Here is an 18,948-nt window from a genome sequence, read left to right as displayed (position 1 = left end):
TCAGAAAAATCAAGGCCTACCATTTGATTCCAAGTGGTGTTGTTGGATGTTTTGTCAAAAGTCATACAATTTGGTATTTTAACTTATCATTTGAAATGTTAAATTCTACTGAATATATCTTCTAACACTTTCCTCATCATATCCCTCCTCCTTCTTCACACAGCTCCAGTCCTTCCTCCAGGTCAGCGTGTTCCAGGTACGGGTGGACGAGTGTCCCGGCTCGGACTGTGCCAGCGCAGGAGGCTGCACCAGCGTCCTGAATGTGCGGGACACGCCCACAGTGGTGGATTGTGGGACAATGAGTTTGGTGTCCGTGACAGTGGATTCCTCAGCTGTGTGCGCCTGCCCAGGCAGACAGCAAACCCATCAGCCCTGCGCCGCGTATCCCAGAAACCCCTGCTTCAACGGTGGCGTGTGTGTGGACACGCAGCACGGATTCAGGTGAGCTCCAGGCGATAAACATAAAGTGAATTAGTCACACAATGGTGATCAAATGGTTAGGATTAGTCATAAACCTAATGATTCCTGTTAGGGGAGACTGAAATGAGTGCTTAAACATGTTTACACATTTGTTTTTAAATGGATCTATACTAACAAATCTACAAATAACTATATTGGATATTCATCATCACGCTGCATTCATTCACATTACTGCAGTGTACTGCTGGTGGGAAAATCACACAATAACCTAACTAGAATTAAAAGCTGTGTGTGAGTGCTGGTGTGCATGTATGTGCTCAGGGAATAAAGTTGAAGCCTCTGCAGCTGGGTCATTTTTATTCTGTACCTGGAGGGTTTTTCTCTCTTCTCTCTCTCTGTTGCTGCTTTCTTTGTCGCCACCTGCGGAGGTTCTAACCCTAACCCGAACCCAATTTGGGATCATTACTGAAACCCATTCTCATCCTGTTCATCATCCAAGAACCAACATTTACTCATCAGATTTAAAATAACGCTTTATTATAAATCATACGATTAACAAACATCTTTAGAATACTACAATACCTCACATCACATTGTAACTACAGTGGAACATAAATGAAAGAGTTAGAATGAGAAAACATGTTCATTTCTATCAAAGCTGTGATGTTTACATAGCGTAGGTCCAGATGAAGTTGTCCGCAGAGAGAATAGAAATGAATCAGCAGTTCAGTGGAGTAGGTTGAAACCCCGGTTGTCACGATTTATTTAAAAGAAGGGGAAATGTTAAAAGCGAGGTGAGCGAGGACACAGGAGCGGTGAGAAATTGCAGTCGGCAGCGTAACAATAGCTGCAGGGCAGCCGTTTGAAAGGCTGAACTATAAACTTCATCCTTTTACGTCAATAGGTCCGGAACCTCGTGTTGACCATCACAACAACAGCCATCAGAATGGACCGTTTATTCTCAAAGAGACGGAAGAAGTAAATCAGGATGCAAGTGGGAACCAACCACAACCACCTACACTCTGAGAGTCTGAGAAGAAATGTCACACAGAAACAGTCTGTTTGTTACACAGAAACTGGAGCTTTCGGCTGCGTTTACACAACAATGTTTTCCAGTGAAACTGGAAAACTTTCATTGCATTTTGGAGGTTATTTACATAGAAACGGTGAAAATCCAACTTTTTGAAAACAGCTCCCAGGGAAATGGGGTAAGAAGCAACTTTTCTGAGACGACAGCCACAGTAAATACATGCTCAGTCCATGGACAGTAACAACACAGGCAATAACATTCAGGCTCAGTTTGCAGGAGAACTTGTTCAAGTGAAAAGGGAAATGTTTTGTTCCGTTTTGGGCGTCTGGTTACACGACTTTTGCTCTGAGCCACTGAAAATGCAACGTTTTGAAAACAGCTCCCAAGGATATGGGGTAAAAAGCGACTTTTCTGAATCACTGCAACCATGGCCGCTGTAAATACACACTTCAGTCATCACTTCATTCTTTCAAACATCTATCCATTCATTTTTTACTCTTGATTTATCCTTGCTGTGTTGACTAGAGCTTATCCTGGCTAATGTCTTGGTAAGGCTCTTGGAGACTCTAAACTGCTCAATCAGATGGATTAATGGATGGATCAATGCTTCCATTCAGATTGATTCCAATGCCTTTTTAAAAAAAAAAAATGTGGCTGACCACTGCTGTGTTAGACTCACTCTATACATTGTGTGTGTGAGACACATTTAAAACTAATCTCACAACTGTTGAGATCAAACATCCATAGGAAATCTCTGTAGCAGTTCTGAATGCACAATCTGTACCTGCATATATGTCTTATGTCTGCAATGAATTTGCCATTTAAAAAAGAAATTAGGCTTTAGAAAGACACTCGGGAACAAATAATTTCAGGACATTAGAGACTTGATTGAAATCCTCTCCACTGGGTAGACATTCTCGCAGCTTTGTTGAGGGTCATGCTACTGGGATGGGGGGGGTGTCACGATTGCTAAGAAATCTCAAGCATTTCATGTTGGCAATGAAAAGAGCACACAGTAAGCAGGCAGGTTTGAATGCTCTTTCCGGGGCATAAAGATCACTAACCGTCTTCCAACATGAGGTTTCTGCTTGTGCCTTACAGGAAGAAATCCCAGAGCTGCAGTTTTCCTCCACCTGGCCTCATGTCAGGAAATCAGCTTTGTCCTGCCCGCTTTAGAATTCAAACAGCAATGAGGATCAGTATTACCTTTGTATTTCTCTCATGTGCAACATTCAGTAACAAGAGAGAATGAAAGTCCATCAAGAGAGGAACCACTGGGGAAATTATAATAGAATAGACCAGAAAGAAATTAAAGGAGTGATGTTCACTAATTATTGTAGGTCGATTTCTTGCAAACACAAAAGCCCTAACCTGTCTAGACCAGTAATTCCCAACCTTTTTCTTCAGGGACCAAAATATTTACCTTTCTAAACTTGTGTGACCTCACAACACACCCTGTACAATTGCAACAAATTGTTGAAGGATCTTCATAAGACACTACATGTGAAACACATTCTCATTATATTCTGTAAGGATGAGTACCTTTCTTCTGAGGATAAACTGTTTGTGTTTACACTCCGTCTCGGGGTGTTTGATAGACTGTTACTGCCTCAGTGCGCAGTTTCCTCTCGATCACTGGACCTTCGAACTTCAGTATCTTGCACCGAGATGTTAGAAGCTGATCTTTTTGAGTCCTGCGAAGTGCCAGGTGGCACCAGCCTAACTCTGACGTTATCATATGAAGTATATGACGGATACAGCACAGATAAAAACAAGGCAGAGTAAAAACAGTGAAACTAATAAAAACAATAAATAACAAAGGAAATTATGTTGCTGTTTAGAACTACTATAATTTATTTGCTGGATTGGACCAAACATTCCAGTTTTATATTCCATAAACGTATCAATGAGTTTGGATGTCCGTGTTCAGATTTGGAGTTTATTTGAACCCGTTGTCAACCTCTTCTTAAGCTTTCTGCTTGAAGTTACTCCACCAGAAAGAATCTTCAAAATATACAGTACTTCCCATAAAATGTATCACTTCTGCATAGAGAATAAACTAATATACAAAAAGAAGGCCATCACCACTCATCTCCACTAATTTTCAAACCACAGTGGCCTATATCAATCACACCACAGTCGATATATTAACAACAAACAAAATGGAATTTGTTGCAGTCAAACTGTGTTTTGGTTTTGTGCACTGATGTAATCTTCGGTAACGCATGGGTTTCTGGGATATCAAAGATGGCGTCGCGGCAGCTCCAGCGATATCAACATTTGACCGATTCAGCACGAAAAAAAAAGCCAGACTTTCTCAAAGAAAGAGTCTTCAAGCCAAGAGAATAGTCTTAAATGTTGTGAAACTGATCGTTAGTCATTTTTGAGATCTCGCGAGATCTCGTGTATAAACAGGATTAGTAATCTTTGGTAGTTTCCGTGACGCTGAGATGTCAACAAACCTGTGTATCATTTGCTAAATTTAAATGCTGGAAATTTGTGTTTGTCTGAGTGTAATGACAAATTTGAGTCAGAAAGGTATTGACAATGTATTAGAGATGTACTTCAATAACTAAAACTGGCCCCCTTTTTTTTTTTTTTCCCCCTGTATGGATTCTGGAAGAGTAACTTTAACAAGGTTGAGAGTTGTTCAGAATGTTATGGCTGGTCAATCTGTGATCTAAGGATGAGATTTCACTCAAACTGCAATGCAGCCCACTCCACTAAACTAAGACGCAGCCCCCGAAACGTTCTGGATCAGTCTTGTTAGACTTGTCCAATCGGTATCTTCTCATGAACCACCCATCTAAAGACATTTAGCTCCATTATGAGCCGTCACTGTCCCTTACATTATAATTACAGTCTAACAATTTGGGAAATCAAAGGATAACCCCTAATCAGCCGGTCGATGTTGACATGTGGAGCGCTCTTTCCATTTCAGTGTTTCAAATATACACCCACAACGTCTGAGAGCAAACAAGAGCAGATAATCTGTTTGAGGTAGAATTTAACATGCTTCTCTATTTCATCAAAAACAGTGACGCTATGCAAAGAAAAGTACAACTGGAAATATAGTTTGAAGCATCCAGAAATTATTCCATCACTTTCTATCTATTGAAAAAAATCTTCAAAATGTTCCTGTTAAATGTGCATATGGATCCATGAAAATGTAATGAAGACATCTTTACCAGTCCACTCACTTGGTCAAAACTGTGAACTCAATTTAATCAAAATGGGCGTGAGATGTGAGCACCAATGTTTTTTGGAGTAAGTCAATTGGATCCAAGTGGACTTTGTTGAGTGACTAAGAAGTAAGGCATATTTTTTTGTTGGCTGGTGAGTGTAATGACTGAGGGCTGATGGAACATGTGCCACCACTTTTTCTTTTTTTTTTTTTCTTCAACCACTTCTGAATGTGTAATATATGACTGGTGACTCCTCTTTAATCTTTAAGTCGTGTGCTAACTATAGAAAGAGATGTGGATATATCAAGGTTTGCATTCTTCCCATGTGATTATCTTATATATAGCTACAGTATATGGCTTCATTGTTGCAGGTCTCAGCCCCGTTTTCCTTTTTTTTTTCATCTTTTTTTTTTCTCATAACTTTTATGTTTACATGACAGTGTTTTGAAAAATGCTGTCTGTTTACACAGAAATGCTGGAAACCGTGGAGTTAGCAGGCTATGATTTGGTACTTTTGTAAATTTTTGTAATGCTGCAGAGAACAATGCGCTATAAACATTAACAATGGGAGTACAAGAACAGTCGTATGGACGACCAAATTGGATTGTTAACTATAAATATACCAGGAGAATATGGACTGGGAGTCATGACACTCTGGAGGGAACTTTGTTCTTTTTGTTCATCTACTGAGAATGTGCACAACTCCTAGCTACTACGGCCCTGGTGAGCAGGAGCAGCGATTTCTAGAAGTTATTTTTTCCTCTGTCTGCACAGAGATGGGGTTGGTGTGTTTACAAAAAGTTCCACCTTGGGGGTCGATTTCAAAGACTTGTGTTTTCTTTGACTCTGTACACTGTTGTCACATAAACTGACCTCAAAACATAAACAGAGTTTACACTTTTCACTTTAAAACACGTGGTCATGGAAACTGGTCCTTAGAATGATCATGATGATTCCTCATTATAGAAAAACATTCTTAGCACCTCAAGGCCCCGAAGTCGCATCCAAATTCCAGTGTGTCGCTTGTTTCTTGAAACACGTTCAACACTCAAATGTGTTGACACAAATTACGCAGTTTCTAAATATGCATATCGACACTCACATGATCAACAACAAAAGCTGTGTGACAATGATGAAGGCCTGGGCAACTCTGACAATTGGCATCAGACCAGGAAATTAGGTAAACCTACAACATTGACTCAAAAAGATACAACAAAGAATATATTTTTTAGTCGTTCTGCATACATTTTGTTTGAATTTATCATGAATTGCTTTGGATTCAGTACCAGATGTTGGAGTGTTTGGCTTGACAACCTGCAAGTTTACAATGTCAAATATCACTTCCAGACATGACTTCACTGCCTGGCCTTTTCACAGGCCAGAAGACAGAAGGTTTCTTAAATTCTTTTGGCATTGTCAAACTCAAAATACAGCTCTTGGGTGCTTTTGTGTTTCCGAGCATCATAAATAGAAACCCACCCATCACAACCTCCTCCCAGATGAAAGACCCAGCTTGTTAGCTGTCACATACTGCCAGTTCTTGTTTCCAAAACCCAACAAACAAGTGAGCAAGAGGAGAGCATCCTCATTACCATACATCCTTCCATAAACAAGGCCAAAAATGGGGTGAGAGCGTCTCAACAAATCGTTTCAGCTACAAACAGCGATGACGAAATCGGCTCTTCGGTGCTTCTCATGGCAGACGAGACGCATTGACCCTGTTTAAACTTTGCGTAATTCAGCCTGGCGCTCCGCGTATCCTCGGGCTCGGATATTTAATGGTGGAAGTGAAGGGCTCTTTGCAACCAATTAAGTACAACACCACTGTGTGGGCCTCATCTTTTATCACTGTCTCAACACCCGTGCAGGCTTTGAAAGTTATGATGAAATTAACAGTCAATTCTCACTCTTGTTTAAGAATAAACTGGAGTTTGTTCCTGCACAGTGCAGGCTGTCTGTCATGTTAGAGGTACAGTAAATGATTTGACTACTGACATTCAAATTGTGTCAGCAGTTGTTCAGAGTAGCATGTTTAGGAAGCTGAGGAGACAAAACATTAAGAAAACTTACCTGATGCTACACTGTCAGACACATTTGGAACACTCATTTGGTTTCATTTGTGTCATAGAGCCATTAAAGTACTCGAAAGAATGCCCAAAGATTTTTCCCCATATTTTCATGACAGTATCAGGCAGTCATATCCATGATGGGACTGGCCTGTTGTACCACATCCAAAGAGGGTCTGTTGGAATTGGTGGTGCTCATTGCACTTTGTCACAAGATGGAACTCATTACCTTTAAAATGTTGGCTTTGCTTTCAAACAGCATGACACCTTTATCAAGCTTTATAAACAGATTATTCACAGATTATTAGTCACTGCCGACTTTTCTTCTTGTTCTTATGGGTTCAAAAAAGAAGTATGCAGGAGCCTTTACAGTAGCAATACAACACTGACACCAGAGCTGAGATATCAGTCATGCTGCCATAACAGCTATCTACCTGGTTACTTCCAAACTAGCCTCAAAGCCCGACTGGCAGGGGAAGTTTGTAAAAACACCCAGAATGCAACAGCTACAGGAGACGTTTTCTGGAAACTCCACTGTATTTTGTACCAGAAGATTTCATTAAAAGTAGCTTCATCTTAAAATTGGAGTCACTTTCTGAACTAATTGTTTGGTTTTGTAAAAAAAATAGACATTTTAGTCATATATACTCTGTGATCACAGCAAATAAGTTTTGTTTAAATTTAAAGGTTATTATGCCACTATTTTTTTGGCCCGACCAACTGAAGATGGAATTGGACTGTTTGTGTCCACAGTTACCTTGGAAAAGTAATCTGGTTATTGATTGATTGATTGATTGATTGATTGACTGATGGATTGATTGATTGAGTGATTGATTGATTGATTGATTGATTGATTGAAAAAGATAAAAGGACGCTTCAATGTAACGCACAGTGACTTGGAGAAGTAACTGTAATCTCATTACTGGTTTGAAAATGCTCGTGCATTAGATTACTCATCACTGGTCTTATGAGAGTAACGTGTTACTAATCAATGCGTTAATGGCATTACTGTTTGTGTCCCCTAAATTAAAATGAGTTTGACACTGTTGTTATAGTGAAAAGTGTTTCAATTCCTGCATTATGCATCATGCATCTGTGATTTTTTTTATTTTTTATTTAAACCATAGCAAGGTTCATTTGTTTTCTTTGTGTAGAGGACCATCTGTAGTACATATATAAGGAGTTGGCACACATATTTCACAAAGAACAAAATCAGAGCAGCTGCTGTTACGGGTGGTTTTAGTCCACACTCACTAACACACTCACACACACACACACACCCAGACGTAGTTTGTCAGAACATATCAGACACCAGATGAACATGAAACCTCGGCACACACATCTCCACTGAACTTTTCTGCTGCGACTCATGAAAGTTAATTTTCACCTTCAGCTTCATTTAATTAGAAGCAGCAAGTGAAAAGGGCAGGATTTGAGTGTGGCCGGCTGTAATGTGTCTCATCGTTGGACCCCGGCGGCCATGATTGTCTGGATCCACGTCAGGCATAATCCCTAGATTACGCTCATGCACACACACACACACACACACACACACACACACAGAACTGTGTTCTGCTTTCACTCTTCCTGCCAATCTCATCTGCAAACAAGGTTGTTTCGCTTTGCATATTGAGACAGTTCTGATAACTGGACGCACTGTTCAGAAACTGCGATGAATCTCACGAGTGTGACACCGGATAAAATCAATACGTCTACTCTGCAATTTCAACCTTTCCAACTCTGCTGTGTCTTGAAATGTTTGTATAGGGTGCACAGCTGACACTTAAGCAATAATGACTCGACTGGAAAGAGCATGGAAACGTACAGCAACTGCTACGTTCTAACCCAACTGATTACGTCATATTAACAAGTCTTTTTGTTTTACTTATTCACTTTTTATTGTTTGTTGCGGGTATTTGACTTAATGTGTTTGTCATCAAAACAACAATGTGTACAAATTAGACAATGATGTTTGTTTTGTGATTTAATGTAGCTACAAATAAGGGATTTCCCCTTATAAAAGAATAAAGTTTTGAGCTACTAAAATTAATTAAAATTAAAAATAGAAATATGTACATAGTCGGGGAAAGTTAACAATAAAAATATGCCAAATTACTAGTTAAATACACTAATGTGAATACCTTTAATTTACTTCTTCCACCCCTGAATTTCTAACTTTGTCCTTTTTTAATTGTTAATTGAATTGTTGATTTTATTGTACACAACAGTTTAAAAGTCTTTGAAACTCTGTCCATCCATTCATCTATCCTTGATGTCATTGGTGTCAAACATCTGGCTTTAGGGAGCATAGCTGGAGAAAAAATGTCAATATGAACCTTTGCAAGTTTTAAGGATAAAAAAAAAAGATATTGACAGGATGCTTTACAGAGAAGAGCATCTCATTTGTCTGGTTCATTCATTGAGCAATGGAGTGTTTCAGTAAGCCTAGCATATATAAAATGCCAAGATGTGCAGTGAAAACTACCCTACTGACAACATTAATATTTGGCTTTAAGCTACACTCTGAAATGCAGCAAATGAGACATTGTATTATGTACAAAGAGACATTGTTGAAAATGTCATTACTTGTGTTTTCCTCAGAATAAAAATTTTAGATTTCAAGAAGAAAACTTGTCTAATATGGCTTCATATTTAATGCATCAAGGAAAACATTTAGGCCCTGGTTACAGTTAGTTCACGCAATTTGTTTGAGATTTGTGTACACGACAATGGTGATCGGAGGCACTGAAAATGCAACATTTTGAAAATGGCTCCCAAGGTAGACCTTTCAAACAGCAGCCCATCTTCGTGGAAACGGGAAGAAACGTGACTTTTTGAAAACTCCATCTTCGTGTAGACAGCAGAAATGATGTGAAATGCTGCGCCTATGCGCCCAGATCCTCAGTAAATACTAAGTTATTATGCATAGGCTCGAGAGTTGATAGAGAATAAGAATGTTTGCCTCCAGAGTGAAGAACACGGTAGGCTCTATTGCCTTCAACCTCTGGATGTTGGATTCATCTCATAGATCATTTGTCCAGCCATCTTGAAACACGTCTTTCATAAATGATAAAATCAGCTCATATATGAGAACCCCATAACTATGGAGGTTGTCTGTCTCCTGGAACCACAATAAATTGTCCCATTAACCTCGGAAACAATTATCACAACTCTCTTACCTCATACATCTTTCGGGGTACATTCTTCAGTGGCGCTCTTAATAATTGTTTAGAAAAACTAAAAACAATATCCTTGATAACGAAACAATTTTTTTTCAGAAGTGAAATGTTCTGTGTTTCATGTCTTGACAACAAAAGTGCTTAACTCCCCACCTCTCTGGACTGTGTTTGGTCTGCAGTCAAAATTTTAAGCTTCGCTGTGCAGAATGATGGATGTGCCGAGCTGAAAACTGGAAAACTGTATTCACATTCATCTGTTGAAGAGGGCAAAGTTTTTCTGTTGTTCACTGGAAATATGAGTTTAAGGGTTAGTTAGAAAGTCTGACCCCGTCCAGTTTGACTGGGAACAAGTAGGACATGGGCACTTGAACGAGAGTGGACTCTTATCTTCTATTGACTGTTAAAAATTCAGACTGAGTCAATGAGAGAATTATTACTTGATCTTTACTTGACTATAGACTCATTAACTGAAAACATTTCCACACATCCACACATGCTTCAATGGAAAATCTTCAAACCTACATGATTAAAGCTGACAAGCAACTGAGTGTGACTATTCAAAGACGATCATTTAAGTTAACATGTGAAAGCTGCTCACAACCTTCATACATAAGATGAATGTGACATTGTGTGAAGTCAAAGTAACCGCTTATGACACAATGTTGTCTTGTGAAGTTGTCATTGTAAAATGTTAGAGGCAGCATGCATGAAATAAATCACCCAGAACACAAGAAACAAGAAGTTATCTGTCATTCATTAGCTTACATTGGAACCAGAAACTAATCATTAGCATTCAGGATGCACTGATATTGATACCAGCATCAGGTATATACTGCACAGTGTATTTAAACTTATAAAACCTCCCCGATACAACCCAGCGTGTCTTCTGTGACGTTGTGCGTGAGCAATATCACCCACTGCTATATAAAGAGAGCACAAGCAATGTCAGCAATTTTAAACATTTAACTGCTCGGCGGATCAGGAGAATTTTACACTGAATCATGCTACATGCTAAAGAGTTTCTGGCTCACACACCAGCGATGCTCCATGCTAAAAATTATTTAAGTGTGACTGATACGCAGATACTCATTAATGGCGAGCTTGGTCCCTTGGTCTACGGTCTAAAGTAACATAGCGCAGTGGATAGCGCTATGTACAGTGCTAAGCTACGCTATGCATATGGTAGACACAGTTGTAAATTAGAGCCTTCTATCTAAGAAAGTCAGCAATTCTGACAAAAAAGGGAGACTCAAGAAATATAACGTTTTTTTCAGTCCATTGACAAAAAAAGGGCAAGCCTGTTATGAATTGGAAATACATTGTTTTTTCATGTTTTAATTGACAACAGGACTCACTGTGAATTAAATATACAAGCACATAGAAAACATTAAATTAGTTGTAATGTATCACCTATCATCACAGATAATAATTAGCAACATCAACCAGCAACACATGTATCCATAGAAACATAAAGATCATGCATTAACTTGTCACATGTTCTCATGCAAGCGAATGCTCAGGAAAAAAATATCGATTTTCTCTGTAGAATACAACACTTGTCATTTCAAGGCATCTTTACCAAGAAAACAAATCACCTGAGCAAGCAGAGGAGACGGTGGAAAGAAAACACTAACTTTAGCAGGAAGAAACCTGCAGAACCAGATTTAGAGGAGGATAATTTCTGCTGGAGTGAGAGGATAGAAGGAAACAAAATGATAAGACAGACACAGCGTATATTTTCTAGCATGTTGTGTGGAATAGAGGCAAAGAATAGTAATTTTAAAGTGAGTCAGGTAGTTACTTTCCCTTTCCTGATGGTAAGCATCAGAAATGGTCCATTAAAAATCCTCGACTATGGATTTTCAATGGGATAAATGGTGTACAGAGGAATTTAAACATGTAACTTTAATCCAAACGACTCCAACTTAATAGACAATGTGCTTGTTATGTTACCAAAGGAAAATACACGATAGAACTAAAAATAACTTTAATTGTGCTTTGCAATTTAATTTTGCACAGTTACACAACAGAATACAATGAACGTGGTTTTGAAGACTTGGGGGGGGATAAACTGCTGTCTTGGAAACATCATGTGCATATCAATTTTATGAAAAGCTGGATGTGAGCCAGCCTGGAAATGTCTGGAAATATTTCTCTGTGAAGTAGCAGCCAAATAGACGGCAGGTAGAGAACAAGGCGAAGCACACCAAAAAAAAAAGTTGGTGTGATTGTCACATTTTCAATCAGGTTACAGTAGCAAGCGCTGCTAACGTCTGCTGTGTGATTCTCCAGGATCAGAGGATGAGAACAGACATGACGAGGAATGTCAGGAAAAGAAAAGAAGTTATTGATAAGACTGGATGAATGAGTCCGTGAGAAGATTTGAAAAAAACCTGGAACAAAAGGAAAAGGGGGGAGAGGAATATGAATGGGGGAATAAAACATAGGAAAGATGAAATGATGAAACAATATGACAAGAAAGAAAATTGGAGGCAAAAGTGGAAAAACTGCAACTAGAGGAGAGTGAAGGAGGCGGAGGGGGGATAACAAACTGCGATAAGATAAGAGTTAATAAAAGATTGAATTGTTGTCGGATAGTTTTCTGCTCTGGAGGCTTTCAGATATGACCCCGGACCGACGCACACAAACAGATTACCCTGCAAGATGGAAGGAAGAGCATGCAGATAATGGAGGCAGTGGGATTAATAATGAGATTTGGGGAGTGAGCGGGATTACGGCACCCGGCCCAACACTAACAAACACAATTCCCCCGCTGACAAGGAAAGAGCAAAACAAAAGCCGCCTTAAGAGGATTGCAGTGCTTCGTATTTGTGACGAAAACTATGCCTTCGATTGTTTGGAGCTGGGAGAATTATGGTGATCGAAATGGAAATACAGACGTGACAGTTTCCCTGCTGCCCCTGACTGGCTATACAAATGATTGGACATTGTTCAAAAACAACCTCGTTTCATTTTCCACCTGAATCATTGATGATTCAAATCATTTATCTAAAAAAAAAACCCCAAAAAACACACTTTTCTGAATTTTTTTATTTGGTTAAATTTGGACAACCTGATGATGGTTTCCATTACCGGCTCTCATCTGTGCCACAAGTACTTCGTACATTAAACCATTACTGTGCTCTGGCAGTCAAACCATGCAGTACTTGAGGAATTAATGGAGTAATCGCTCATTACACTTCACTAATTGAATAAGCAATTACATAATGTAGATCTTGGAGCCACGTGCTTCATAACCACACAGATCAAAACCTTACAGCCGTGATTTATGAGCTCTATCTTTGGCTTTCTTTTCTCTTGTATCATGATCAGTGATGCCAGTAACTCGTTAATTACCGTAAGTAAGTAACGCGTTACTCTCATATGACCACTGTTTTTCAGTAACGAGTAATCTTAACACGTTACTATTTCCAAACCAGTAATCAGATTAAAGTTACTTGCCCAAGTCACTGTGTGTTACTATTGTACTATCCAGCAGGACGAGTCAAAAGTGACTGAAAAGTGAACTGCTTTGTTCGTGAAATTATATCTATGCATACTGCAGATCTTACGGATGCACTGATACTGGTATCAGGTCCGATACTGCACGGTGTAATTGTACTTGAAAAAAATCTTCGGTACAACTTGGCCAGTCATCCATTAGCAGCATGTTGACGATACATTATGCTTTGATTTGGACATTATTTAATATTAATGAGAATGACAAAAGTAAGACAGACTGTACATTATGTTCAAACAAACTATCAAGAGGAGGAAAAGACAGTTTGTACAACACCAGCAATTTAATCATCAGCAACTTAGTCCCAAGAGACATTTGGTTCAGCAGAGTTAGCCCGATGTCGCTCAGTAGTTTAACTGCTCAGTATTAAGAGGATTTTACTCTGAACTGTGCTCCATGCTAAAAAGTTTATGGCTCACACACCAGGGGTCCGTTTCACGAAGCAGGTTTAAGGATTACCCCAGGTTATTGAACACCGAGTTGAGGGAAATGCGGGATTTTCCGTTTCACAAAGGGAGGTAACTCAAACCGGAGGAAGCGGGGTAACTCAAGCCTGTTTCACGATGCGGTGTAACGTCAACTCCCGGTCAGTTACCGGGGCAACAGACGCTCTAGAACTAACCTGGTCGGGAGCAGGTTTTTGTCAGTGAACACGGAGTTTTGCTCTGGCTCCGCCCCCTTTCAGACAGGCACGGGATTTCATTTCCTCATTCAGCGGGGGAGTTTTGGTGAAACAGTTCTGCAGTGCCTTATTCCCGAGGCAAATTAGACGTCAACTTTATTCCCTCAATATGGAATGTGCTTTTGATAATGATCCGATTGATGAAGGCGCAGCATTACTTCGCCGAGAATTTAATATTCGCAGATAATATTCGCATCATCAGACCGCGCATAGATGTACTGGCATTTGCAGACACCTTCCTTTTTGAGCGGTACCGTTTTCCTGCCGAGACCATTATGTACATCCACAGTTTAATCGCTCTGTACATTAGCAACATCACCAGCCGGAGCCTTGCCCTGACGTCATAGCAGATATTGTGTGTTGTGCTGCGTTTCCTCGTAAATGGCAGAGCTGTCAGAGACACCATTTGACATCATCACTTCGAGGTCTGATCACCACCACCACCACCAAATAAAGACATGATGCACAATTCATTTGGTCTTTTTTATTTCCTACAAATACAAGCGCTAGTTTAGTTAATGTAGTTAGTAGTTAGCATAATTCACCTGGGACTGTACACCCACCCTTAACTTGTGCTCCAGTTTTTTCCATCTTCTGGAGCAGGTGGAGTCTATAGATCTGTTTTACAGATAACTGGGAAGACATAAGGAGGACATTCAATTATTACAGTTGGACATGAATTCCACAGAATGAACCTCTGGTGTTTACTGAACATCTGTCTCACTGTCAGTCCCTGCAGTGGATGTTGAGGGACCCTCCTGCTGCTGCCCAGCCATGCCCTGTTAAAAAGGATGATAATGTGTCAATACTTCAGTGTAGACAAAATATCACTCTTTATTCCACCACAATGTTTCAGAAATGTAAACGGGATGAGAACTATCATACCTCTACAGGCCTTTGTGGATCCTCCTCTGTAAAGGCAGCAGACAGGGTTTCCTGTACTCTTCATCCTAGATGAATATGTTTCAGTATATTTAAACTACCATTTTGCAAGATCTTTGGAGTGTTGCCTACTTACAAGGTCTGTTGTGGCATGAGGGGGTCCAGCAGGCAGAGAGCATCATCCCAATCTGTTGGGTGACAAAAAAAAGACATGATGGGGAAATAAAGATGAACAAAAGGAGGCTTAAAGAGATATATAGGCCTCGGCATATTATATATTATGAAGGAAGTGGTATCTTGAGGGGTGAGCTCTGAAGAGGAGCTCCTCCAGGGATTCCCTCAGCCACTGGCCTCCCAACATTCTGGCTTAGGGCTCCTCTGCCTCTGTTAAAGGTGGAGGTGCTGGGCCACCACCCGTTTTACAGGCATCTGCCTTCTTTCTGTTGGCTGAATAAAGTCTGTCTTAGTTTAGCCTTAATTATTTGACAGCACATGATATGGGTGAGAAGACATTTATGTGTTTGAAAACAGCATTATGTTGGGAATAAAGCACCTGCACAGTCAAATGGCCACTTGATATTTACTGTACAATGTCACACATGATCGAAATTACGTTAAGAAATGTATTGATTAACAATTAAATTGGCAGCGGTCTTACCCGATTGGACAATGTTTTTATATTTCACTTTCAGCTGCTGCCAAGAGCGCTTCTCCCCCGCGGAATTGCACCCAAAAGAAATAAATTAATAAGCTACCATCCAAGCAGTATTCCCTTGCAATAATGTTGCGATGACAAAGACGTTTGAACTTACGCATTCACTTGAGCAGCAATCTTCTTCCACGCCGCCTCCCTCTCTTTAGCAGCCGCTGCGCTGTTGCATTTTTTTTTTTTTATATGTTCATATTCGCCATATGATCGGATCAATACTTCCTGCTCCACTGGCGTTAAAAACTCCGCCCTCCGCGTCTCAGTTGTCATGGTGACTCGTTGAATCGGGGCTCCATTGATGCGGTCTTTTTAGAGTCGTGGTGCACGCGCTTGACTCCAGGTGAAACTACTCTGAGTTCATCAAACTGATCAAAATCCGTCGTCGTGAAACCGAAAACTCTGCGTTTTCTGTCTCAGTGTAACTCAATTCAGAGCTCGGTGTTAAGCCCATGGCTTCTTAAACCTGCTTCGTGAAACGGACCCCAGCAGTGCTACATGCTAAACATGATTAAAATGTCACTGATGCACTCATTAACAGCGAGCTCCGTCCCTCGGCCTACAGTAGCATAGCGCATTGCGTAGATAAATGTTCTGCACTGCTCTATGTATAATGTAGAGGCAGTCGTTGACTGGAGCTTTCAAGGCTGTTGGAGGGACGTAACGTCAACAGGCTGTGTGGAGGTGGGTTGCGACTATGCATAGCCTATGCATAGCCAAGTACTTATATCAGTGCTCAGTATTGGCAAGGAGCCAAATGTTATAAGTAATACTTGTACTCATCCTTTAAAAAAGTGTAATCGGTGCATCTCTATCAAACCTGCATGTTCCATCTACAGTCCAAAAACATGAATTCCTCATTAACATGTTGATTGTCAATGTGAGTGACACAGATCTGTGGTTGACCAGCTTTTGAGGGTTTTGCCTGTGAAAGTGAAAAACTTTCAGACTGACAATGGAGCCAGTGAAAGTAACTGAACGTCAAAGAATCAAACTGGAAACATCACAAATGGCGCAAACTGCTTTAGCTCTCAGCCGTGACATGGCCGCATGTGATGGACACTTAATTTCTGAAGCTCCATCACTGGCGCCGTACCTTTGTGGAGTTCGATCTGCATTCCTGTGTTATACGGTGCATTAGCATTCCTCCAACATGTTGGTATGTAAACGTGTTTGTGCAATTCAAGCCGTACTCTAGTGACATGTCCCTCCTTTATTTGCTTAGATGTGGTGATGTACGTGAGATGTATGATTCCTGAGTGTGTGTGTGTGTGTGTGTGTGTGTGTGTGTGTGTGTGTGTGTGTGTGTGTGTGTGTGTGTTTGTTTGTTTGTTTGTTTGTTTGTTTCAATCCTGGACAAGAACAGAGGCAGGAAAATGAGCAGGAGAATAAAGGAACATTTGGATGAGAAATGAGCTGTCTGCAGAACACCAATGCTTTGTGTGTGTGTGTGTGTGTGTGTGTGTGTGTGTGTGTGTGTGTGTGTGTGTGTGTGTGTGTGTGTGTGTGTGTGTGTGTGTGTGTGTGCGTGCGTGCGTGCGTGCGTGCGTGCGTGCGTGCGTGCGTGCGTGCGTGCGTGCGTGTGTGTGAAGGAAACGCATCTTTCCGTTGCTTTGTCGGCTCCATGAGGCAGAACATCTGAAGATATCTTGAGATGCAGTTAAAGTGTGAATAACACAAACCAATGAAAAACTCACTTATTACGGACTGAAGAATTCCCCTGAAGAAATACCCAGTGTGTGTGTCATAAATAAAATAAAACTGTCAGATTTCACTGTTTTACCAATCTGTGGATTTATTCTGCTTCTTTTTCTGTAGCACAAGACAGAAATGTATCGATTTAATAAAAAAAAAAAAAAAAAAAAAAAAAATTCACCTCACAATCCAGAGATAAATGCTTCACACGCACGGAAAAGGTCACACATTGCGAGAAGGTGCCCAAGCAAAGAAAAAGCAGTGAAAACATTAAATTCACAAGCCCGATCATGAAACGCAGCTGAGGAGAGGGGGGTGAGAGGTGAGATTGTGGCAGGAAGCAGTGGTACAAATGAGCATCTGAATGCCTGGAAATACAGAGAGAGGAGTTTCCTGGTGATGTAGTGATTCTCCCTGTGGTTTCACCACTAATGAGAACATCTGCATCCGTGAAGCAAACGGAGTGAGAAACGGGTCGCCGGAGGGGAGTGCTGTCTGAGGCGGGGAGATGAGCGCAGGCTCACTGCTAACGCAAATGATGAGCGAGCTTAAGCAGAGGAAGTGGTTCGGGGCAGACTTGGATCAGTTTTTATGTCATATTTTCCAAATGAAATCCACATTATCGGCTATAATTCTTCCTCTTGGTTTCTCCTCCCTCCCTAGGTGCCAGTGCCCGGCTCAGTTCGAAGGGCCTGAATGCCAGCAGAACAAGCACAGTTTCCATGGCAACGGCTATGCCTGGTTTCCTCCCATGATGCCCTGCTTTGAGAGTCACATGTCGCTGGAGTTCATCACCGACGTGGCTGACGGACTGCTGCTGTACAGCGGGCCACTGGCCCAGCTGCAGGCTTGGGACCAAGAGGACTTCATGGCTCTGGGTAGGACCACAACAAGTATCATCCTGGGCTGAAAACCAAAAACCGATATCACACTCAAATACTTTATCCAACCCACAGGGAGGGAAACGGAGATGACAATAGAAAATCTTTTAGTCTGCTAGCTCAGACACCACATTAGCTAATACCTCAGACAATTTTTGGAAGAGGACAACATTCCTTCATACGTCGATAATACAAACTCAAAAAATCACGAATGCTCAGCACAGGCTTTTTATAATTGTCATTGTTTTTTAATACAAGTGATAAATAGTAATTTGCACATGGCGGGAGGGAGGGATGGCTGATAAATAGATGCACGGATGGATAATTAGTGATTGGCTATAGAATTGAGATTTGACATGATTTTTTAACCCAAGAACCACACAGTAAAGTAGTGCCCTAATAATGTATACATATAACGTTAACGTTTTCTTTATTGTGGTTGCAGAGTATATGTGATAAAAATGCAGATATTGTCACAAAACCAAATAATCCCTATGGGAAATGACTCAAATCTCAACTTAAAACCGATTTTAACAAAACCTTCATGTGCAAAATCTGGGGTAATATCTGAAAAACCTCTCTTCTATCTGTTGCATTCTGGGTGTTTTTATAAACTCTCCCTAACACTTGGCTTTGAGGCTAGTTTATTAGCCACCAGGTAGTTAGCGTTCAGATTAGAGGCTCTTTCGTGGCGGTTTTGGC

General features: G+C 40.6%; 1 protein-coding gene across 1 annotated transcript in view; it reads left to right on the top strand.

Moving 5' to 3' along the window:
* LOC308132290 (neural-cadherin) overlaps window positions 1-18,948 on the top strand; it is a gene marked incomplete at both ends in the record, with an annotated part of 403,944 nt that overhangs the window by 263,145 nt on the left and 121,851 nt on the right. The window contains 2 exons of the mRNA XM_080499326.1: window positions 164-441; window positions 18,029-18,243. Coding sequence (XP_080355452.1) covers window positions 164-441; window positions 18,029-18,243 — 493 coding nt within the window. The remainder of the gene's footprint in view (window positions 1-163; window positions 442-18,028; window positions 18,244-18,948) is intronic.

Source organism: Blennius ocellaris (genome assembly GCF_963422515.1).
Source record: "Blennius ocellaris genome assembly, chromosome: 1".
Classification (NCBI taxonomy): Eukaryota; Metazoa; Chordata; class Actinopteri; order Blenniiformes; family Blenniidae; genus Blennius; species Blennius ocellaris.
This window is presented reverse-complemented; position numbering and strand designations above follow the sequence as displayed.